Source organism: Schistocerca cancellata, chromosome 7 (genome assembly GCF_023864275.1).
Source record: "Schistocerca cancellata isolate TAMUIC-IGC-003103 chromosome 7, iqSchCanc2.1, whole genome shotgun sequence".
Lineage (NCBI taxonomy): Eukaryota > Metazoa > Arthropoda > Insecta > Orthoptera > Acrididae > Schistocerca > Schistocerca cancellata.
The window spans coordinates 344,897,024-344,920,721 of NC_064632.1; the positions used below are offsets into that span (position 1 = coordinate 344,897,024).

The 23,698-nt window shown below is 40.9% G+C and overlaps 1 protein-coding gene across 1 annotated transcript in view; it reads right to left on the minus strand.

Moving 5' to 3' along the window:
- Positions 1 to 273: 273 nt before the first annotated feature.
- The window catches only part of LOC126092764 (odorant receptor 13a-like), a 74,280-nt gene continuing 50,855 nt past the window's right edge, over positions 274 to 23,698 (minus strand). Inside the window, exons 4-5 of the mRNA XM_049908491.1 lie at positions 12,635 to 12,739; positions 274 to 483 (exon numbers count right to left, since the gene is read on the minus strand). Coding sequence (XP_049764448.1) covers positions 274 to 483; positions 12,635 to 12,739 — 315 coding nt within the window. The remainder of the gene's footprint in view (positions 484 to 12,634; positions 12,740 to 23,698) is intronic.

The window sequence follows — 23,698 nt, forward strand, 5'->3', positions numbered from 1 at the left end:
CATTTCTTTAATCAATTGTGTTTCAAAATAGTTCTCATTGGCTAAATTTTCAAGGATTGCTATTTCTTTGTTAATCTCATCTTAATCACTACATGAAAGCATGCTTTTTTATCATTGCATCTTTTTCTTTTTTCTGTTCGTCCTGTGTCGTCTTTTTGAGTTCTTTTTGTTCGATTATGAACAATGAGACTGTTTCTGTTATATGCTCCTCTATAATTTCCTTACAGTTCATTTTATTTAAGAAATTTCCCCCACATTCCATGATCGCTGCAATTAAGACACAGTATGAGTCACACATTGTCCCAGAATGAGCCTCCTCACCGCCACGAATGACTCCCTGGAGAAGGGGAAGAAACCTCCAGCGGTGATCCGCAGAGGTCTCTGCGCTCGGTGCATCAGCAGCAGCAGCGACTTCTTGATGGAGAGGGGGCATCCCTGCAGTGACGTCACTGCGTCGTACGCCGCCACGGCCAGGTTCTCGCTCTGCAACAGTCCACCAACACCCACTTCACTAATGTCCACGTTTATGAACACAACAGTTCTGTGCATATAAACATCTTCTGTTACTTTATCTCTGAAAGAAACTACGTAATCTGTAACTCGTTTCGAAATATAAATAAATGGATCAGGATCTTTGATAGCCTACGGTTCAAGGTCAGAATCACACTGGAAAAATTAAATTTTGAACATTATCACACTTCTCATAATTCGACTGTTACTCACGCTCAAACTATAGATTTCACGACACATCTACTTCAAGATAAATTATAATTGGCACCCCACAAAGGCCAGTCATCAGTCGTTTACTGCTCCAGCCTTGCCTAAAGACATACCCCGTTAATTTGAAGCAGGAGGGAGAACAAGACAGTCTCCAGTTAATGAAAGTATTTCAAAATGGAACATTTACGCCGCAGTGAGTCTACGCTGATATGTCGCATTCTTACAGCGCCAATAATCGAATTTTAGCGCTTCACAGATAGCAATCTGATCGTGCATCTCAGGTCTGCAGTCTACCAATCTGAAAAAGGAGGAAGGAAGTAATGAGAGACTGAAGCTTTGGTTTGCGCTCTGAATATGTCCCCTGCAAATTGCCAATGAACGAAAAACAGATGTAAAAAATAAGTTAACACATTTTCATATTTCCGTGCACTGATACATAGCAGTAATATCTTTGGAAAAATTCCTGTTCTGAGGAAAGAGTGTTATGTGAATGAAATGTAGTAAGTAGAAGTACACAGGATGAACTTGAATTCCCCAGATAAAATTTCGGGGGCTGTATAAGGATGTTTTCTGAGTGACTCGATACTAGGAATCAAAAGTAGCCGGCCGTGGTGGTCTAGTGGTTCTAGGCGCGCAGTCCGGAACCGCGGGACTGCTACGGTCGCAGGTTCGAATCCTGCCTCGGGCATGGATGTGTGTGATGTCCTTAGGTTAGTTAGGTTTAAGTAGTTCTAAGTTCTAGGGGACTGATGACCACAGAAGTTAAGTCCCATAGTGCTCAGAGCCATTTGAACCATTTTGAACCAAAAGTGTTTTGTGAGTGATTAAAGCGTAAATGCTTTTCGTTTGATTTCTTAATCCCATTTGTCTTCGTGTCTGTACCGCATTGAGACGCTAAAAGTAGTATATGAGTTTTGCTATTTGAGCAGCAAAATAAGTGATAATTGCATAAGTAGAGAGGGTAGAAAATGCAGACCAGTAATAGAAAGAAAAAATTTCTGGACAATGAAAATTTGTTGACGTCTAGTTAATTTAAATGTTAGGAAGATGACCTTAGCTTATCCTAACACACAACTACTTCTCCATTGAGGGCAAGGTATACAAACATATCTACGACACAGGCACGGGTACTCACGTGGCACCCTCTTACGCCAACGTGTTAATGGGGCACCTAGAGGAATACTTCCTTTTCGGTTTGAGTCATCAATTTTCTGACTAGTTTTATGCGGCCGGCCACGAATTTCTCTCCTGTGCCAACCTGCTCATCTCAGAGTAGCACTTGCAACATGAGTCCTGCTGGATACATTTCAATCTCTCTCTCTTCCTCTAAGCTTTCACCCTCTAGAGCTCCCTGTAGTACCATTGAAGTTATTCCGTGACGCCATAACAGACGTCGTACAATCCTGTCCCTTATTGTCCTTTCTTCGTCGATTCTCCTGAGAACCTCCTCATTCTTTACCTTAACAGTCCATCTAATTTTAAACATTCTTCTGTAACACAACGCTTCAAATGCTTCGATTCTCTTCTGTTCCAGTTTTCCCACAGTCCATGTTTCACTAGCATACAGTGTTGTGCTCGAAATGTACATTTTACAGAAATTGTTTCCTAAAATTAAGGCCTATATTTCATAGTAATAGGTTTCTCTTGGCCAGGAATGCCTTTTTCCAAGTGCCAATTTGCTTCTTATGTCATCCTTGTTCCGTCCGTCATGGTTTATTTTGCCCTCAATGTAGCAGAATTTCCCAACATTATCTACTTTGTAATGTTTAATTATTATGTTAACTTTCTTGCTTTTCTCATTTCTGCTACTTCTCATTAATTTCGTCTTTATTTAAATTACTCTCGACCCACATTCTGTACACATTACACTGTTCATTCCATTCAACAGGTCAACAGGTCCTGTAATTCTTCTTCACTTTCACTCAGGATAGCAATGTCATCAGCCAGTCGTATCACTGATATCCTTTCCTTTTGAATTTTTGTCCCACTCTTGAACCTTTCTTATTTCCATCATTGCTTCTTCGGTGTATGAACTGAACAGTAGGGGCAAAATACATCAACCCGGTCTTACACCGTTTTTCTCTTATTGTTCTCTCTTGGCTCTTATACATGTTGTATATTCCCCATATTTCCTTATAGCTTACCCTTATTTTTCTCAGAATTCCGAACATCCTGCATCATTTGACAATGTTGTTCAAATGTGTGTGAAATCTTATGGGACTTAACTGCTAAGGTCAGTAGTCCCTAAGCTTAATCTAAATCATCCTAACGGCAAACATACACACCCATGCCCGAGGGAGGACTCGAACCTCCGCCGGGACCAGCCACACAGTCCATGACTGCAGCGCCATAGACCGCTCGGATAATCCCGCGCGGCCCATTTGACAGTGTCGAGCGCTTTTTCCAGGTCGACAGATCTTACGAACGTACCTTGATTTTTCTTCTTCTTGCTTCCATTATCAACCGCAAGGTCAGAGTTGCCTCTCTGGACCCTTTACCTTTGCTAAAGCCGAACTGGTCGTCATCTAACACATCCTCGATGTCCTTTTCCGTCCTGCTGTATATTATTCTCATCAACAACGTGGATGTATGAACTGTTAAATCGATTGTGCGATAATTCTCATACTTATCAGCTCCTGTAGTCTTCGGAACTGTGTAGATTATGTTTTTAGAGAGTCAGTTGGTATATCACCAGACCCACATATATTGTACCCACCAACTTGAATAGTCGTCCTGTTGCCACATGCCCCAAATGATTTTAAAAATTCTGATGGAATATTATCTATCCCTTCTGCCTTATCTGATCTTAAGTCTTCTAAAGCTCTTTTAAATTCTGATTCTAATCTGGATTCCATATCTCTTCTGTATCGACTCCTGTTTCTTCTTCTATCTCGTCATCAGACAAGACTTCCCCCTCATAATGGCCTTCATTGTAATCTTTCCACCTATCAGCTCTCTCCTCTGCATTTAACAGTGGAATTCCAATTGCACTCTTAATGTTACCACCCATTCTTTTAATTACATAGAAGGTTGTTTTGACTTTTCTGTATGCTGACCCAGTCTTGACAATCACTTCTTTTTCGATTTCTTCACATTTTTTATGCAACCATTTCGTCTTACCTTCCCTGCACTTTCTATTTATTTCTATTCCAATTGGCTTGTGTTTCTGTATTCCTGCATTTCCCTGAACATTTTTATACTTCTTTCTTTCATCGATCGCTCGATTGACTACCTATACCCTGTGTTTCTTTACAGTTCCCTTCTTTGTACCTATGCTTTTCTTTCCAACTTTTGTGGTTGTACCTTGTAGAGATGCCCATTTCTCTTCAACTGGACTGCTTACTGTTCTAGGCATTATCGCAGTATCTACAGCCTCTGAGAAAGCGTATCTCTTTATTACATAGTATTTCTATATTCCTCTTCTTTGCACTTTTATTCTTCCTGATTCCTCTCGGAAATCCCTCTTCTTTGCACATTTATTCTTTCTGATTACTGTCTTAAACTCGAGCCAAATATTCATTATTACTAAATTGTGATCTCAGTCTATATCTGATCCTTGGTATGCTTTATAATCCTGTATCTGATTTCCTAGTCAGCCAAAACCCTAAACCTCTCGTCTGGTTTGGTTCGTTGATGATACATTCATGATCTGGACTGAGGGCCAAGAAAAATATCCTCATTACTTCACAAGCTCAGCACATTCTCTCCGATCCACTTCGCCATGTCCTCTTCAAGTCAGCGTTCTACCTATCTGAAGGTTGACCTTCACGTCTCTGATTGCTCCTTCCACACTTCTGTCCACGTTAAACCTCCCAACAATTATCACTATCTGTAGCTCGACATATAGCATTCCTTCCACACCAAGAAGTTCCTCCCATAAGGCCTGGCCACCTGGGGATGGAGTATTTGCAATGACGAGAACTCCCTTACTCAGTATGCTGACTGTCTCACAAAGTCCTTCACATACGAGCACTATTCTCCAGACTTAGTCCACAAACAGAGCGCTTGATCCATATCTCCACATACCCTGAAACCTTTCACCACCCCCAAGAAACAGCTAACCTCGACTGGACAACTTGACCACAATCTCCGTCAGGGTTTTGATTATATGTCATTACGCCCTGAAATGTGGGACATTTTGCACAAGATCTTCGCACGCTTCCTAAACTGATGTTATGTCATCCACCCAACCTCCAGAACGTCCTAGTTCAACCCTGTACCACTCCAAATGTCAGCTCCTGGCCACAGGGATGAATATTGCTATGGAAGATCCAGGTGTAAGATGTGTCCTATCGACAAACCCTGCCTTTCCCATACGAGTCCCGTCAAAGACTTATCCTACCTCATCAGAGTGAGGGCCGCCTGTGAAAGCAAACATCTCATATACCTGTTCTGCTGCACAGCTGCACAGCTTTTTATACTAGTATGACTACCAACCAACTTTCCACCAGGTTAATGGCCATCTTCAAACTGTGGCCAAGAGCGTAATGGCCTACCCTGTGACACAAAATTCGGCTGAATACAACAAGCTTGATTTCAATGGTTGCTCAACTGGGCCATCTGAATCCTTACCTCCACCATGATATTTTCAGAACTGCGCAGATGGGAGTTATTCTTACAATACATTCTCCAATCCTGAAATTATCCCAGCCTCAACCTACACTCCCCACACCATCCAGCCAACTGTTTCTGGTTTCCAACCCCTCTGTCCTATCGTCTCCTTCCTACTCATGAACTCTCACCTTCATTGAACACCCCAGTCATTTCTCCTCATTGCTAATCTCCTTTTCGACTACCAGTTTCTCCTTCCTCCCGCCTGTCTTGCCACAGTCTCACAATGCTCCACCAAGTAGCCTTGTCCTCTTGTCGAAAATGTCCCAGCAAAACTACATTGTTCGTAGATATCTGACTTGACTCATTTTGACAAATTCCTGGACTAAACTAACATACTTCAACAATATTTAAACAAAGAAATGTTATAAATATTTGGTCACTCATAGATCATTCACAATAGTTACATATAAAGGATTGTTCATAAATAAATAAGCTCGTGTTTTTGCGCAAGTGCTCTCACATTAAATGACAACGAATTGTCGTTTATTTATGCCACTTGACAGATGTGTCGTTTGGTTAAATTTTCAGTTGTGGTGTCCGCTAACACATGCGATTCATCACTTTTAAATTAGCTCAGCTTTCTGTAGCTTTTACATCAACATTTAAATAAAGTTACTGGCAAAATAGTAAACTGTTCATTAAATAATTAGAAAAGAGCGTCATTATCTAAGGTATTCATCATGTGTTCATTAGCTGTGTAAATGTGGAGAATACGACGTTCTGGAAAACATTTGCATAAGTCAATGTATCATAAAACAGATACAGGTGAGTGCTTTCAGGCTGTCATCAGAGATGTCGCACATTGAAATCGCATGAAGCGGTTAAAAGTTGTTAATCAAGAGGTTCATTGTGAAAATGTTTATTCGCTACGAAATGTTAGCTTCCGTAATATTTTAAAGGTACTAAAAGACTGTTGTGTCATTGGATGCACCTCATTTTTCTGGGATCGTCGAAGTATTTAGAGTCGCATTGATACTCGACTGTAAATTATTATATACTCTCAGACTGCTGTAAGAAGCCCTGTTTCAGCTTGCCTCACCCTCCACCATTTGTGCAGCATTCTCTCCTGCACAACATTATCTCCATGTGAACAACAGCTGTGTCCAAATTCCCAGCTTTTGGGTTTAACCATTCCCGAAGACGAGCTCCTTGTCTCTGCGTCTGGGCTGCCGCATGACTTTCTCGTCCCACTGATTCGCATCCAGCCAAGCCAGCAAATTCAGCACCCCTGACTACCAGCTCTGGGTGGACGACTAGCTCTTCCACATACTCACAGCCTTACAGCCTACTTTACTCCCCACCCTCAAGCTTGCATTTATTACCGTTCGCTTCTGTCGCAGGTTTGTTTTTCCGGCAGCATCAGTTGTACCTTGACAGTGACACACAGCAGTATGGATGGCTTCACTACCCATCTCGTGTATGGATTGAATGAATGCGATTGAAAAGCGGCACAACAACGCCGCACTGAGCTCTTTACGCAGTGAAGGCAACCGAACCATAGTTGTTTTCCATGTGTATAAAGGCACCTACAAAATACCAGATTGTTCCGTACTACAATTGAAGATGCTGACCGTGAAAGGTATGCCAGAACACCAGGTCTGGAAGAGAATGTGTAACACAGAATTTGTAACGGACGTGCCACCAACAATTGGCGAATTGTACGACCTCTGAACGCAAGTCACGCTCCTCTTTTAGACATCTTACATGAATAACAACTAAATATGGCAAGATTTTTCAGCGCTTTGAAGCTGTTTTCACAGAAAGAAAGGTAATTCCGGTAACAAACTGAATAAATCATGATCGCATTACTACTCTGCAACGAGCCCCCGGAAATCATGGAGCTATTGTACTAAAACACTCAGAAAATATTATTGAACACCTTCCAAAATTATATGTCTGGCTGCATCCTGTGTGCGGACTCTGCATAATATCAGTATGACGTGCATGTAACTGAAGAATTATGGTTCACCTCCATTACATGTCTCGCTAGCATTCGCTTATCTATATCTACATATACATCTACATCCATACTCTGCAAGCCACCTGACGGTGTGTGGCGGAGGGTACCTTGAGTACCTCTATCGGTTCTACCTTCTATTCCAGTCTCGTATTGTTCGTGGAAAGAAGGATTGTCTGTATGCTTCTGTGTGGGCTCTAATCTCTCTGATTTTATCCTCATGGTCTCTTCGCGAGATATACGTAGGAGGGAGCAATATACTGCTTGACTCCTCGGTGAAGGTATGTTCTCGAAACTTCAACAAAAGCCCGTACCGAGCTACTGAGCGTCTCTTCTGCAGTCTTTCACTGGAGATTATCTATCATCACCGTAACGCTTTCGCGATTACTAAATGATCCTGTAACGAAGCGCGCTGCTCTCCGTTGGATCTTCTCTATCTCTTCTATCAACCCTATCTGGTACGGATCCCACATTGCTGAGCATTATTCAAGCAATGGGTGAACGAGCGTAGTGTATCCTACTTCCTTTGTTTTCGGATTGCATTTCCTTAGGATTTTAGTTTTCCATAGTCAGTTTACATACATTGGTAGTTTAAAGTTTGCACCTGTGAATTCGTGGTGGTGTTTTATCAGGTAGTTCTCGAGTTGGGGGCTGAAGACATTTTTTAATTTTTAGTGCCAGTATCTGACTCGCAATAGGGGAAGAGACGTAAGATTCCTGCACTCAAAGTCTTACTCCATTCCAAACTTCTGCACTGTGCTGCTTCGAGTGTAGGAAAATATATACTTTCATTATCGTCGAATGAACCTTACTTAAATCTGATACCGAGAGAACAGCCAACCTACATCTTTCCATTAAGTTACACACGGAAATCAAGCGTGTAGCAAATATCAGTTTATTTTCTTAAAGGCTGGTGTAATTGGGTTGACTTTAACAACACATTTGCGCTATTCACGAGTACAAGAGTTATTCCGTAGTAGAAATTAATCCATTACGTATCTGACTGTAAGTACATGAAAAATGAAAATCAATTTAGTAGCAGATTGCGGTTGTGAAACTAATGAATTATGTAACAACGTGACGTTTTTCTGTTACTTTGACCAAAGAAACTATCTGACATACGCTTAGCTGCCAGTCTCGTGAAGGCTAGTGAAAACATTTTCTGGTGTGACACTAATTAATCAATAACTGTGGTTGCAACTTCTTTGTTGAATGTCTTTTCTATCCTCAGATCCTTGTTAAACTGTAAATCATTTAATTAATGAACAACTAACCCTTCAAAACATTAGTTTTCCACAGTCAGTTTACATACATTGGTAGTTTAAAGTTTGCACCTGTGGATTCATGGTGGTGTTTTTGACTAGTAATCAAAACGTCTTCGGTTCTGGGTTAGAAGCTAGTCACTGGTTAAATCTGAACAAAAAACATCACCAATGGCGGCCGAAGACTCCTCTTTCTGCCAGCAGACTTGTCAAAGTGGGCAGAGGAGCGGATAGGAGTTCAAGGCACTCCCTGGCCCTTGGGGTGGAAAACTGACCCTAAAAGACGGATGAGTCAGAAAAGGTCAACGGCATGAGGGTGCAGAGGGCAATGGAAACCACTGCATTAAAAATAATACATGATGTGTATCACAGGACATGTGGTCTGTAGCTGAAATACACTATCGAGCCAAAGAAACTGGTACAACTGCCTATTATCGTGTAGAGCCCCCGCGAGCACGCAGAAGTGTTGCAACACGACACGGAATGGACTCGACTAATGTCTGAAGTTGCGCTGGAGTTAACTGATGCCATGAATCTTGCAGGGTTGTCCATAAATCCATAAGAGAAAGAGGAAGTGGAGATCACTTCTGAACAGTACGTTGCAAGGCCTCCCAGATATGAACAATAATGTTTATGTCTGGGGAGTTTGGTGGCCAGCAGAAGTGTTTAAACGCAGAAGAGTACTCCTGGAGCCACTCTGTAGCCATTATGGACGTATGGGGTGTCGCATTGTCCTGCTGGAATTGCCCAAGTCCGTTGGAAGGCACAATAGATGTGAATGGAAGCAGGTGACCAGACAGGATGCTTACGTACGTGTCACCTCTGAGAGTCTTATCTAGACGTATCAGCGGTCCCATATTACTCCAACTGCACGTGCCCCACACCGTTGCAGAGCCTCCACCAGCGTGAACAGTCCCCTTCTCTTCAGTCGCTGTCGGTCCCGTTCTTGCAGTACCTTTTTCGTACGGGAAAACCTTTTCTTCAGCACTACCTCGGAGATGCTGTATCCCAACGCTCGTTGCTCACTACAGCGCTGTATTATGCCTGTTTTCATGTCCCTGTAGTTGAATATGCATGCCTATACCAGTTTCTTTGGCGCTTCAACGTAATTCCATGATGATCTGTCCATTGGCCGAAGATTCCGTATTGATTCCCCATTCAGATCTCCTGGAAGGGACTGCCAAGGGCGAGGTGACAATGAGAAAAGTATGGAATTACTAACGAAGGGATAACATTCAATGAGTCAGTGCATGGATGTTAGAAATTTGAACTTACTAGAAAAACTAGAAAATATTAAAAGGAAAATGCAAAGCTCAACTTAGACATGGAAAGGATCAGTGAAGTGAAATGGAAAGAAGATATAGATTTCTAGTTAGCAGAAAATGGTATCACGGGAGCAGGATTTGTTATAAATAGGAAAATAGGGCAGACAGTGACTTACTGTGAACAATTCAGTAATACGGTTGTTCATCGGATTCTACAGCAAACTAACGCCACAACAATATGCCGATTTCGCAACCAGAATATGAAGACGTAGAGAATGTACAATGAGAATATTCAACCCGTAATTCAAAATGTAAGGAGAGACGAAAATCTAATAATTACGGGGAATTAGAACGCGGTTATAGGGGAAGGACCCATGCTATGGTTCTCAGAAAGGTTCATGGAAAGGCAGGAATACAGCCATATACATGCCTTAGGAATGAAATAAATATTGACTAATTGAGTACTGCAATTAATTTCAGATTGTAACAGCGAATAATCTGTTCCAGAATCACAAGAGCAGAAGGTATCCTTGAAAAAGACCTAGAGACAAGGTAAAATTCCATCTGGATTACATCAGGGTTAGACAGAGGTTTCGAAAACAGATTTAGCATTTTAAGGAATATCCAGGAGCAAATGTAGGTTCTGTTCACAGTTTAGTAATGATGGAGGTAAAGAAATCATCCAGGAAGATTCAATGTGTAAGGAAGTGGGATATTGACGTACTGAGGAATGATGAGACGCAACTTAAGTTCGCTTAAGATGCGGATACTGCGACAATGAAAACAAGAGTAGGCAGTTAAGTTGAAGAGAAGTGGAAAATAGCAAGAGGCGAGAAGTGCGAAAACTGTCACAGTTGGACAAAACATAAGTGCTAGGAAGGTAACTGCGAGGAAACCTTTATTAACAAAAGAAATACTTCATTTGATCGACGAAAGAAGGAAGTACAGAGAGGTTCAGGGAAATGCAGGAACACACTCATATAAATGTCTTAGGAATGAAATAAATATGAAGTGCAGTGAAGCCAAGGCTTAGAGGCTGCAAGAAAAATACGAAATAATCGAAAAAGAAATGATTCTCGGAAGCACTGACTCGGCATACAGAAAATCCGAAACAGCATTTGGTGAACTTAAGAGTGCAATAGGAGTTCCACTGTGAAAAATCAGAGGAGAGGGTGGATAGTGGAAACAGTACATTGAAGTCCTCTATGAAGTGGATGAATTGTCTGACGACATAATAGAAAAAAAAAGTTTTAGTCGTTGTGTAAGACTTAGGGAATCGAATATTAGTCAAAATTTAAAAGAGCTCTGGAGGACTTTAGATGAAATAAAGCCGTCACCCCCCCCCCCCCCCCCGCCGCCCCGCCCCACCTCGCCCTTCCCCTCTCCGCACTCCTCCCAAATCATGCCAATTTCTCGGAAGAGGCCAATCAAGGATCTCGAAGCCCATTAAAACACACACAGACACACAAACAGACACACACACACACACACACACACACACACACACACACACATAAAACAAACGATCACTGAGAATATCCCCGCTATTTTGGGGGCATGAAAAACAAACAGCCAACGTGAGGGTTTCTTATTAGTAACGATGGTCGGAGGGAACGACATAAATCTTGTCGGGTGATAATGGCAACAGCATAATGAGCGGTCTTGTTGGCTGTAAATGGTACATACATCGATTGTTTGTCTGCCATGCAAATTATGTAACTCATAATATATAGCAATAGTTTCAGTACTATTTTTACAATAAATGGTGAACCAGTGTGTTACAATTACGCTTTCATTGCCATAATATTTCTATAACACTTAGGCTACAATTACAGCTTGCATTTACTCTATCTACAGTCTACAATCTACAATTTCAGTAGTGTATATTATAATCATATACAGTTTAAAGATCCAGTCAGTTACCACTACAACACATTGGTTACTATTTCATTTTCATCCTCTACCAGCATTTTACGTCTTAAATGAATATTAAATCGTTTCCTGCTGTACATAAAGCTGTTGATAAACCCTGCTTCTCGAAAATGACCCCATGCTGTGGTTCTCACTTCATCATTATGTACGAAGGGTTTATTATCTTTTCCAAATAATACCAATTTACATTGCTTGTTAATGGAAAGAGTATAGACCTCAGATCGGTTTATATATTGAGCAGCTGACTCGTTTGGGGGAGCGGGGAGGGGGGCGGGTGTTGATGGAGAGAAGGAGGGGGACCAGAGGGGTCTAGCTTAGTTGAAGGGAGAAATGTTCGGATGTTGTGTGTTTTCCCCTGCCCCTGCATCTAGGCAAACCGAAAGACAAAGATCATATTGTCCAGAGTTGCCACGGCATTCCTTCTGGAGCTATTTAAGGACCAGATTACTGGAAGGTGTACCTGGAAGTATCAATGGGCAACAAAAGATTTTGATCTCCAAAAAGTCCTAATACAATATTTTGAGTGCTGGCTATTACAAAAATAATTCATATAATCTTCCACGAAATGCCTCAAAAGAATAAATGAAATCCTGTAATAGTCGCTGTTGTGGTGTTCCAGAATTGGTCCCCTTTACAGGTATGGTCAAGTAGCTGGTATTTAATTGTATGAATAGGTTTTTGTAATGCCGAAATTTTACTCCTGAAAAATTAAATAAATTTTAATCTTTCACGTCCAACTGTGATGCTAACACTTTATCGTGAACAGTTTCATGTGTTCCATCTGAATATCACAGTACAAAACAAAATGTTCACAGCAAGAGAGCTCAGACCAAAGAGAAACTAATTAAAACCGCGTGTCCGTCACTGAGCGAAGAGCCACTTACTTCTGTAATAAGGTCATCCCCGAACCAGCAGTAAATGAAAAGCTCCGCAAGCATGCCAGTCAAGTACAAGCCGAATTTTCCAATCTGCTGCAGTCCGTCCGCACTCTATAAAGGAAATGATGTTAGAAACCAGATAAAGAAATGCTACAGACAAAAAATTAAAATCAGTAACTACTGTAAAAATACTTTAACATCGGACAGTTTCAGTGCACTTCGTGCACTTCGTTCACGAATCCTTTTACTCTCATCATAAATGATAGCCTATAACAATGTGCAACATATCAACCTACACATAAACGTTAGTCACTGCAGCTCATATTTATAAAGAAATCTAACAATCAATTGCAACATAAGGTAATCATCTCATATTAATGTTTATGAAAATTACTTCTAGACTATTCCATAATTTAGTCTTTAGTCTTTAAAAAATAATAAAAAAAGAAGCTCTTCCCTCAACACCTCTCATTCGTCAATATGGAATATTGTCCCTTGAAATTGAAACAGCATGAAGGACAGTAAATAATGTTCGTATAGAGCATAGTAGGAAGAAAGAGCGATTAATTTTGAGATTTTAGTTTGTGTAGCATGCGAAATTTGATACACAGAACTGGCTGCAACCTGGCTGGGCATCTCATTGAACCGAGCTGCGGATGACAGACGCTGCTTCAGCTGTACGTCAGAGTTGATCAATCACATTGGCTGGCAAGGGCAGACCTGGACAAGATGTTTTCAATGGGCGAGAGTTCTGGAGTGTGTGTTGGCCAGAGTAACTGTCCCAGCAGCACAGTCAGCGTGTAATACTTCTTTACCCTTTTGAAAGATAACGTCGTTGACGCCACATATACGGGGTGAACATTAGAAACACCGTCAAACTGCAGCGACGAATTCCTGGCTGGAAATGGAGAAAAGAAAGGTTCTTGAACATGTGTCTGGAAATGGACGGTGTACGCGCAACGACGACAAATAGTCCCTGTACGTGGTCCAGAGCTACATCGGATCCACGTAACAACAAATGTGGTCTCCATGGGATGGATGCACGCGCTCACACGACGCATCATAGATTGTCATGCAGGACACACATAGTCGTACTTTGGCTTATACCATGTCGGCGGGCCACTTGCCTGCATCTTATACTAGGGTTCGTCTCAATATCCTGTAGAACCTGTTCATCTAAATCTGGTGTAGGCACAGTCTGCCACCTCCACCCTGCACGTTCATCAGTCTGAAAGGGCCCATGGCCACACAAACGCCCAAAAGGTGCTGGGAATATTTGTGATGTAGTTGATGTCTGTGAGGGTACCTGTTTTGGTACAGCGGTGCTGCCTCTCGACCATTTCCATCTGCTCAGCCGTACATGATCTCGGCTTCTTCCTGTCAAGAATAGCAGACCATTCTGCTGCTTACAGTACGCTGCGTCAGTCATACAGCCTCCAAACTACAAGGTTCAAAATGGTTCAAATGGCTCTGAGCACTATGGGACTCAACTGCTGTGGTCATAAGTCCCCTAGAACTTAGAACTACTTAAACCTAACTAACCTAAGGACAGCACACAACACCCAGCCATCACGAGGCAGAGAAAATCCCTGACCCCGCCGGGAATCGAACCCGGGAACCCGAGCGTGGGAAGCGAGAACGCTACCGCACGACCACGAGATGCGGGCAAAACTACAAGGAACACAGGCACATCGTCAGAGGAACTGTCATTCGTCAGCATCATCTGCGCTGGCAATGATGCATTTCCGGACGCATGTTCACAGGACATTTCCTCCTCCATCTTCAGTAAGGAATTCGTCCTTGCAGTTTGTCGGTTTTGTTAATGTATAGGGCACATACATCGCAGAGCCACTGGTTCCTACTATCCAAAAAAGACTATGCGAATAACAGATGATCATATTCTGTCGATAACGGCATCTGGGACACTTTTGAAAAGACGATCTATTGTCAGAACCTTGTCGTCGGCTATCACACTATCAACGCGCCGCTCTCCTCTGGCGCCTTAACAATCGTCGCTCGAGTGAGAGTCTGCAGTTCTGCAGACTTCGTTCCATTTCCCGTGAGGGTACTTTTCTCGCCGAAAAATTATCCATTTACTGACTCATGGTCCGTGTCGTAGCTGCACGATTCTGCGCAGTCGAGCTAACGATGTATATCCTCTTGGGTGTTGATGGCACTGAGCACCTGAAATCCTCTTTGATGTTGACTGTGGTCCTCCTGAATTAATTGATTCCAAATTTTCAAGAGAATTCTGGCATCCCAACCAACGTGAGTTGTGATATCGTGATTCGGTAACATACAGATGCGACAGGACACAATCTTGCTGCTGAAAAATTTAGACACTTGGTGATAAACGTTTCTTCTTCTTACATAACGCATAAAACCTTTTTTCTCACAAAGAACTTTTACTCAAATGGTATTTGAGAACAATAAAAGCGCTGCGTGGTTTTCCTCTTATACAGAGTGATGTGGGGGGGGGGTGGATGTGGTCCTCAAGGACCCACTCTGCCTTTCAGAATGGCGAAATCACCCAGGGAAGCCACAAAAACTTTCCCCAGACCATAATGCTCCCTTCTTCGGCCTTGACACTTCAGACGATTGTTGTAGGGTGCTTGCTTTCAGATGCTTCATGCCGTACATGCCAACGGCCATTTGGCCGATGGGCTTAAAAAACGATTGATCTGAAAAGGACACCTGTCGTCACTCGGTGAACTTTCAGCTGCGTTTATGTGGCCGGCTCAACACACTGAGCGATCGCGAGGCTGCTGTATTGTGGATTCTGGAGGCGGTGCGGCCTGAACTTAAGCAATCACTATAGCGTGTCTATGAGGTTCTGTATAGTGACAGACTTCGGATTAGTGTACGTTGTTAATGGACAGTTGCCTGATTACCTTTTACTGTTTATATCCGCCGGAGTACTCACTCCATTTTAATGTTGTTCTTCAACGGTAGGCTGTGTGTAAGTGTAAATATGCACCAACTGTTGGCTACTAAAATGGCAACACCATGAAACAACACCCAACATACGTAAAATTAGCGTTAAATATGTACGTGCCCCGATATGGAAATGATTAACATGTAAGCGGAACCGCACAAAGTAGGTATTGCGTTCGTCACTGAATGAACATGGGAGCATGAACCAGGCACCTGCAGCGGAGTCCCATACGCAGCAATGTTCGCTGAACGGTCTTTGGGGAGACAATCTTGTTAGCCCTTTGGTTAACCTGGGCGGTCAGTAGGACGCCTGTTCGCCCGTCTACTTCTACGCAGGCGTCGTTCACTCGTGTCATTCATGGCCCGGCTGAATCACAGTTACCTTGGCGCCGTTTTCGATAGCGCCATTTTGCCTTGCTCCGCATACTTCAACCAAGACGCACGCCAAAAGTTTAACAAATTAACCGTTTAGGAAGTACTTTCACCATTGGCATGAAAGCCAATGGTCATATCCTTTGGAACGTCAGATAAATTGCTCTGTTTCTGTATTACGACAACGACTGCAGTGTTTAACGCGTCCCCCCGTTACGCTTTCTATACCCTCCTCTGCTAGTGCTGCCACTCGCCGTCTGTGAGTGGCTGTTGCACGTTGACATCAGACTTAGCGCTGGTCACAGTAATGTGACTGGACCATTACACAGGCTACCCTGAAACATATCAGTGTTAGTAACAGGAAACCATGGTGGCTTCTTGGCGCAGCCGCACAGTATAACGCAATCATCTATAAGTTCAACAAGCCGATTGTACATCAACAACGTACACTCACACAGAACCTCTCGTCGAAGAACAACATTAAAATGTAGTAAGCACTCCGGTGCATACAAATAGTAGAAGGCGATCAGACAACTTTCCATTAACAACGTGCACTAATGCGAAGTCTGTCACTATACTGAACCACATATTCACGCTATAGTCACCGCCTCTAGGTCCACAATACAGCAGGCTCGTGATCGCTCAATGTGTGGTGCTGGCCACAGATACGAACCACATTCATAGCTTGCGGCAAGACTTCTCCCATGGATACACTGATTGAATGACGGCTTCCATGTCCCGACTGCCGCCAATTTCCGCAACCACAGAGAGCAGAGTATCAGGCATCAGGAAGTATAGCCAACGTTTGACATAGGCCTGATAGTGCCGATGTAGGGAATAGTGCCGTACAAGGCACACAGTGCAATCGGTATGCGCGCGATAGCATACATATCTAATATGTTCCAAAACACCACGCATAAAAACGAAATTTTTTGGTGTTCATACCTCTGGTTCTATTGATGGTAAAAAGGTAGAGTCAAGTGTTTCGGATAGCCCTTCGGCCAGGGAGGATTTGTATATCCAACAGAACGATCGTCTCAGCTTTACTGTACTACAGTACAGGGTCAAAACATGAATCTTACACACTTCCTGCTGCTTAGGAAAAGGAAGTAGATCGGTTGAATCTTTTTGCATTTGATGTGGATTACGATGGGCTTGATAGGACTTATAGAAGTTTATGCAAAGTTCCTCGGAAAAGGCCACAGAAAGGCTATTTTTTCTGCTTTATTTTGCAAGTCACCAGAAGATCAAAACCCAGCCCAGGATACGAAGAGGGCTAGACACAGAAAATAGCTGAAATTTTTGCGATATGTTCCTAAGATCTCAATCTCGAACAGCCTTGAAATTGTGCTAGATATCTTCATTTGTTTCCAAGATACACACGCTCAATTTACGCTACTTCTGCACGTAAAATCCGGTATGAGGTGAAATATAAATAATAAATAACGGCAACAAATTGCTCAGATTTTAGCAATATATTCTCTAGCATTTATCTAGCCCCGAGCTATCTCCCCGTTTTCATAAGTCTTTATCTGTTATAGAGAAACACCCCAAATTTTTGTGTACCAGAACCCAGTCGCGGATTCCGAGACGGCTATGCACAAGAGAAGCTATGTGTATTCCTAAGTCTCTGATCTCGAACAACCTCGAAAATTTTCTTCATATCTTTATCCGTTTCCGAAACACAGACGTTTAGAGCTACGCTAGTGAAAAGAGGGAAGGAGACAGTGTCGGGGGGGAGGGGGTGGAGAGGGGAGGAATAAAGAGAAGGAACAAGTGGAAGTGCGTGATAGCCAGTAACAATGAGAGACTGAGTATATGACAATGACAGTGAGGAAGAGAGAGATAGTGACCGCGAGAAGAGACAGCAGCAATAGGAATGAAGGAAAGAATGAGACATTGACAGTAAGAGAGAGAGCAAGAGAGAGACAATGACAGTGAGAGGAGACAGTAGTGGTGGGACAGCAGCTGTGACATGGGAGACGACGAGGGAGTGACACAAAGGGATAATGACAACGAGTTCGGTGAATGAGTGAGTGAGCAAATGGGAGAGAATGGTTATGAATGACTTCCAGAAATATACTAGTGGATGTACGTGAGTAATAGTTAGGGGGGCTTATGGGAATTTGAGGTGAACTGCATCTTAAAAAAAGCCCAAATATGTTTGCATGGCAAAATTTTTGAGAAAGGTTTTAAAGGTGCTGAAGTAGGTAGAATGAGGCCGCTGGTACCCCACTTTTCAGTCAGAGACTTTTAAAGAAACAGGAAGGTATTGACATGTTTTTTGCTCCAATAGAAGGATTCTTTCTTTGGTAAATGATATGCTTGAAGATACTAACAACGATAACAATCATAAAAATATTTAAAATAGGAAAATTATTGCAAATCTGTAATAATAGAAGTAAAAATAGAGTATTTATCCCTCTTCAAAAGTCAGAATGGAGTTTTATATTCCAGTGAAAAAGTATTTAACAATATTCCAACAGAATTCAGGTAGGAAACCTCCAGGTATTAAAACACAAAGTAGAAGAATATTTTATTAACTGTTCTTAAAATATTAATAAGCTGAATGTAGAAATTATAGTTAGTACCAATATTCACATTTAACATTACCAGTGTGTGGGAAGCTAGTAGTGTTCTGGAAAGGCAGTGAAACTACTTAATGGCTAGTACGAAGCTCTAGAACAAAACTAACTGTATGATGGGAATCCAGTTCAATCAAAACCATAATTCCTCAGACTACATTTGGCGTTAATGGATTTCTGATAGATGTTATGGCCACTAGTATGAAAGTTATTAACGGTGCAACCAGAGTTAATGCTTGCATGGTCAAAGGAACAAAGAGAAAAAATATAAAACACATCAGAAGACTAGATCAATGAATCAAAATCGATACACAACAAAAACAAACAGAAAGGGGTATTTAAGGAGGAGAAAGCAGAAAGGTAAGAGGAACATTAGTAAGGAATGTATATGCTGCTATTCATTTTAAAGGAGATGAGACTATGTCAAAATGTTGCATGAGCAAATGCTGTAGTCACTCACTGAATGTATTGTGAATGTCAGGGGTATGTACATTATTGGGTGGCTGACATCGTAGATGTTATCTGAAAAGAAGACAATTATCAATCCGTCACTTGGTTTTCCAGTTTTGCTCAACAGTGGGCCTTATATTCCTCTTTTTCTGCTACTCACGGCAGCCCAGAATATATAACAGATATTTTAATCTATCCTGCCCTGCTGGTATTCACTTCTACTTTTCGTTCCATTGGCCAGATTTTTTTTCCTCACATGTCACAGTCTACTTCGCTGTAGTGCAATACTTCAAATACCCATTTTCGGAACCTCCTTCCACGATTATAAAATGACGTTTCTTTGAATCAAGTTTATCTGTCTTTAACAACATTTATTTGTCCTGAACAGGTAGCATTTTATGTCTGCCATTCTTTAGTTATTGTATGTAATCTAATATGGTAGCGTAACTCTTTCATCTTTCATTTTCAATAATAACTTATCTAATTTTCTAATTAGGCTGACGGTATCTTTCTTTCAACTAATCCTCACACCTTTTGCGTATACTGTGCTAAGCAACTTGATCATTACTTGTAACATGTTCTCTAGATTCACCTGATCTACAGACAAACTGACACTATTACAAAATGCTGTATTACTCATAGTGTAGATGTATCTTTCTTTTGCTTCCTTGCTTCTTCAAGGTACAGTCAGAAAAGCCTGTCCACTTAACTCAAGCGCTGATTTACATTTTTTATAATCCGAGATGTTTTCCTCTTCTTTCACTTGCCATTTGCTTCTCAGAGAGACACTAAATTTCCTGTCTGTTTCTCTAATTAGTACCGGTTCTCCTCAGAATATAAAATTGTCGAAAGGTTGTGTATGGCACACCGGTTTTTCTTCATTACTCCTCTCGTCACTAGACATAAAGCCAAAATAGCTTCTCTGGAACTTTTAGCACTTGTCAGACAGATATAACTGACCTTCAACTGCCCAGTTTTTCTTTTTATTCTTCTGAACACTATCTGGGCCTTAACGTTACAAGTGGAAGACATTGAACAATAAGGAATTGCACTAACCGATGTCTCTGATGTTCTGCTGATATTATCTTTGAAAATCAGATGACACTAGTTTCCTTTGTATATCCCCTTGTAAATGTCAAATTTCATATCCTTATCAAGTGGTCACTATGTCAGTGGTGTGATGCATCGAATGTGTCTTCCTTTTTGAGCTTATTGTAGTTCAGAGATTGATCTGAATAATGTTCTGGTTTTGAGGCTACACATTGGTGTCAGTAACAGTTAAGATATTTCACTGAAATATTGCTGCCTATTAGAGGTCAGAGGCTTCATTGCTCTTCCAGGCTGGTTTATTTCTTGCAGGATAACATCTAGTAAATTCTTATCCCTTTTTCAGATTGATGATGTAGCCATTCTTCGTTTTCTTCATACATATTATTACTATTAAACTCTTTGTAACTTCGGTGTATACAATAAATACATATTCTTGAATCACTGTCATTATTCTTTTCTACATCAATTCCATTCATCACATTGATAAATTCAACATATGTCTTAAATTAAACATAGGTAGCATTCAAACCAATTGGAGCACCAGTACACTCAGGTATTCCGACTGTGAACTCCATTTATAAGGAATTTCGGCTGGTAGGAGTAACGCTAACAGACACAAAAGCACTTATACATTTGTGTAACAATGAATGGTAGGAAGAGGATGAAAAGAGTAAGAATGGGGAGGGAGAGGAGCAATCATGACAGCTAGACAGCTAGCAGCACAAGGCATTGTAGCAATGCAATAGCGACAGTTGAAAATTTGTGTCGGACCGAGGCTCGAACCCGGATTTGCTGCTTCTCATGAACGAGTGCCTTAACTGCTTTGACCATACAGACATGGTCCTGGACTGATTCAAATTGCTGACATACCACATGCCGCCATGCAGCGTTCCCCGTCCGTTAAACTCTCTACTTGCAGTTTCTGATTCCTGTAGGAGTTCAGACGATATTTATGCATGTGCACTGAAATCTACGTCAAGGAGCAGTTACCACATTTTCAGAAATGTACATAGCTGAATGAGGTCTGATCTGTCGGTTATGTTGCTTTCGACTTCTTATGAAATTAAAAGTGCCACTTGAGTTGAAAGACCCGAAGTAGTTTCAAATATTCAGCTCATGACGATAAAATTGTTTATATGAAACTAATACTGCCTGAAGTCACATACTGCTCTTGCAACCCAGGTTCGCTGACTTTATCACAATGATGAATGCCTTAGAAAATACCATCAGCTCTCTTGTGTTCACTTATTTAAACACCCTGTCACATGACCATTACTGTACTCAACACACACATGATCACGTTTCAAGAAGTTCACACATATATTTCATGTGGATGTATTTTATAGTGATTTTTTGGTCCATTTGTGACTTTATATTAGAACACTGTAACTATAATTTTGCAAAAATGAATAACCTTCGCCCTATCAGCCTTTGCAGTATGTTTCTAGTCAATACACACACATTTTATACACGTTATAAACATGCTTTATGATTAAATAAGCCGGCCTGTGTGGCCGTGCGGTTCTAGGCGCTTCAGTCGCGAACCGCGCGACCGCTACGGTCGCAGGTTCGAATCCTGCCTCGGGCATGGATATGTGTGATGTCCTTAGGTTAGTTAGATCTAAGTAGTTCTTAGTTCGAGGGGACTGATGACTACAGATGTTAAGTCCCATCGTGCTCAGAGCCATTTTTTGATTAAATAAATGGAGGAATTTTCTCGATAATGAACTGGAATACTCATGCCAGGGTGGTAAAATGTATTCATGAGGATAAATTCTTGGTTATGGTACTATATGAATGTAACTGAATAAGTTGTTTGTAATTATTTTAATATTTGTTTATCATTAAATTCAGCTTTTCGTCATAATTCCTGGTAATCTCAGCTCTCTTTTATTTATCATGAGCATAAATTGCATACTAGTATTAGTTGGTACAGCTTTTACAACTGTTAATAATTATCATTGTTGATAACTTTTGAAATAATGTGTTTAGAATCAAATAATAAATGTCTTCTAATTGTAACATTATGGCTCAGATCATGTTCAGAAGAGGAAAAAAAAGAAAAAACTGCTCATTTGGAGGTCACTTATATCTGTCGGACAGGTGCACAAAATTACAGAGAAGTTATTCTAGCTTCATGTATAGTGAACAAATACTCACAAAATAATTTAACCCAATAACAGATCCATTGTCACCCACAATTCTGCATACTAGCACTGTATCTGTATAGTTATGATCTAAAGGATCATTTAAATTAATATTTAAATAGAAGTGTTTATTTTCTGACCTAGCTAGATTAAGCATTTTTACATTAGAAGATATGTCATTTTCAGTTTTATAGTCATCACACATGATTGCACTTAACTAAAGACATTTTCATTGATATAGGTTCTGAATGCTGCTGTACATTTTGTGATTGCACCTGACAAAGTCAACCAGTTTCTCACATCCAAACCTCATTAGTGTGACCTTAGTCCTTCCCTCTCTCCTCTGTGCACAGCCAACAGTGCTCTACAACCTCTCAGCAGACAAGTTAAGTCCCCTATCTAATGTTCAAAGGAACCCAATGAGTGACTGCTCAAAGACTGACACATGACTACCCACTGATATATTAAAAGTGACCCCTGGGTCATCATGTGTCTACTGTATTTAGATCTCAAATGTGACTCTTTAAGGAATAAGAGAAATACATTAATATAGCTGCACATATCCATGACATGCCACTATGCTTCAAGTAATACCATTTAAATTTTAGCAAGAACTTTTTGCATCCCACAATCTGTCATAAACTAACTGACATAAATAAAATAAACAAATTAATTTCTGCCTCCCAGCTGAATAAACACAAAATAAATTAACGTAATACCACATGCACTCTGAAGCACAGGTCTGTATACTATCACGACATCTGCTTGTTGTCATAAATGAGAAATCAATATACACCTTCCCCTTAAAAAAATGTAATCACAATTAAATTCCGAATGTCTATCAAACCCTGAGGTGTCAGATGTAACCTCCAGGTTCCAGTATGTCTCACTAGCTAGCTCATTAACAAAACCATTGTCTTTCCAAAACTACATATCCACATACACATACACAAATAAAATAGGGGAAAATAAGCTGAAGATATGAATTGAAATTTGCGTTGGGGAGGGCACTGAACTTGTGTAACCCATGCATCAGCGTTAGCCATAGTGCTGGTTAGCATGTCTGCTTAGTAAGCAAGGAGACTTGTGTTCAAGTTCTCGCTGTGGCTCAAATTTTAATTAATTTATTCAGCTTCCACCATTATGACAAATAAAATACCCCAAAAACCTTTCCCTTACACCTGACAATGAAACATACTTTACGCAAGCTGTAAATAACTACATGTAAACATATTCCATTAATAAATATAATATACAATTACATAAGTATTCTTGAGCACTTGTACATTCATATGACGTTCATGTGAAGTTGTAAATGTTAAATCATTGTACCACCTGTAGCCCTCTTTTAAATTTTAGGGACTTTCTTCATCCTCCATCATTAAATTTCAAAACTCTGTCTTTCACAATTATGTTGTATCCGCATCTCTCCATGAATACAATACTAGAATAATATTCATGGTTAGAGCATCATTAAATTTCAAAACTCTGTCTTTTACAATTATGTTGTATCCGCATCTCTCCATGAATCC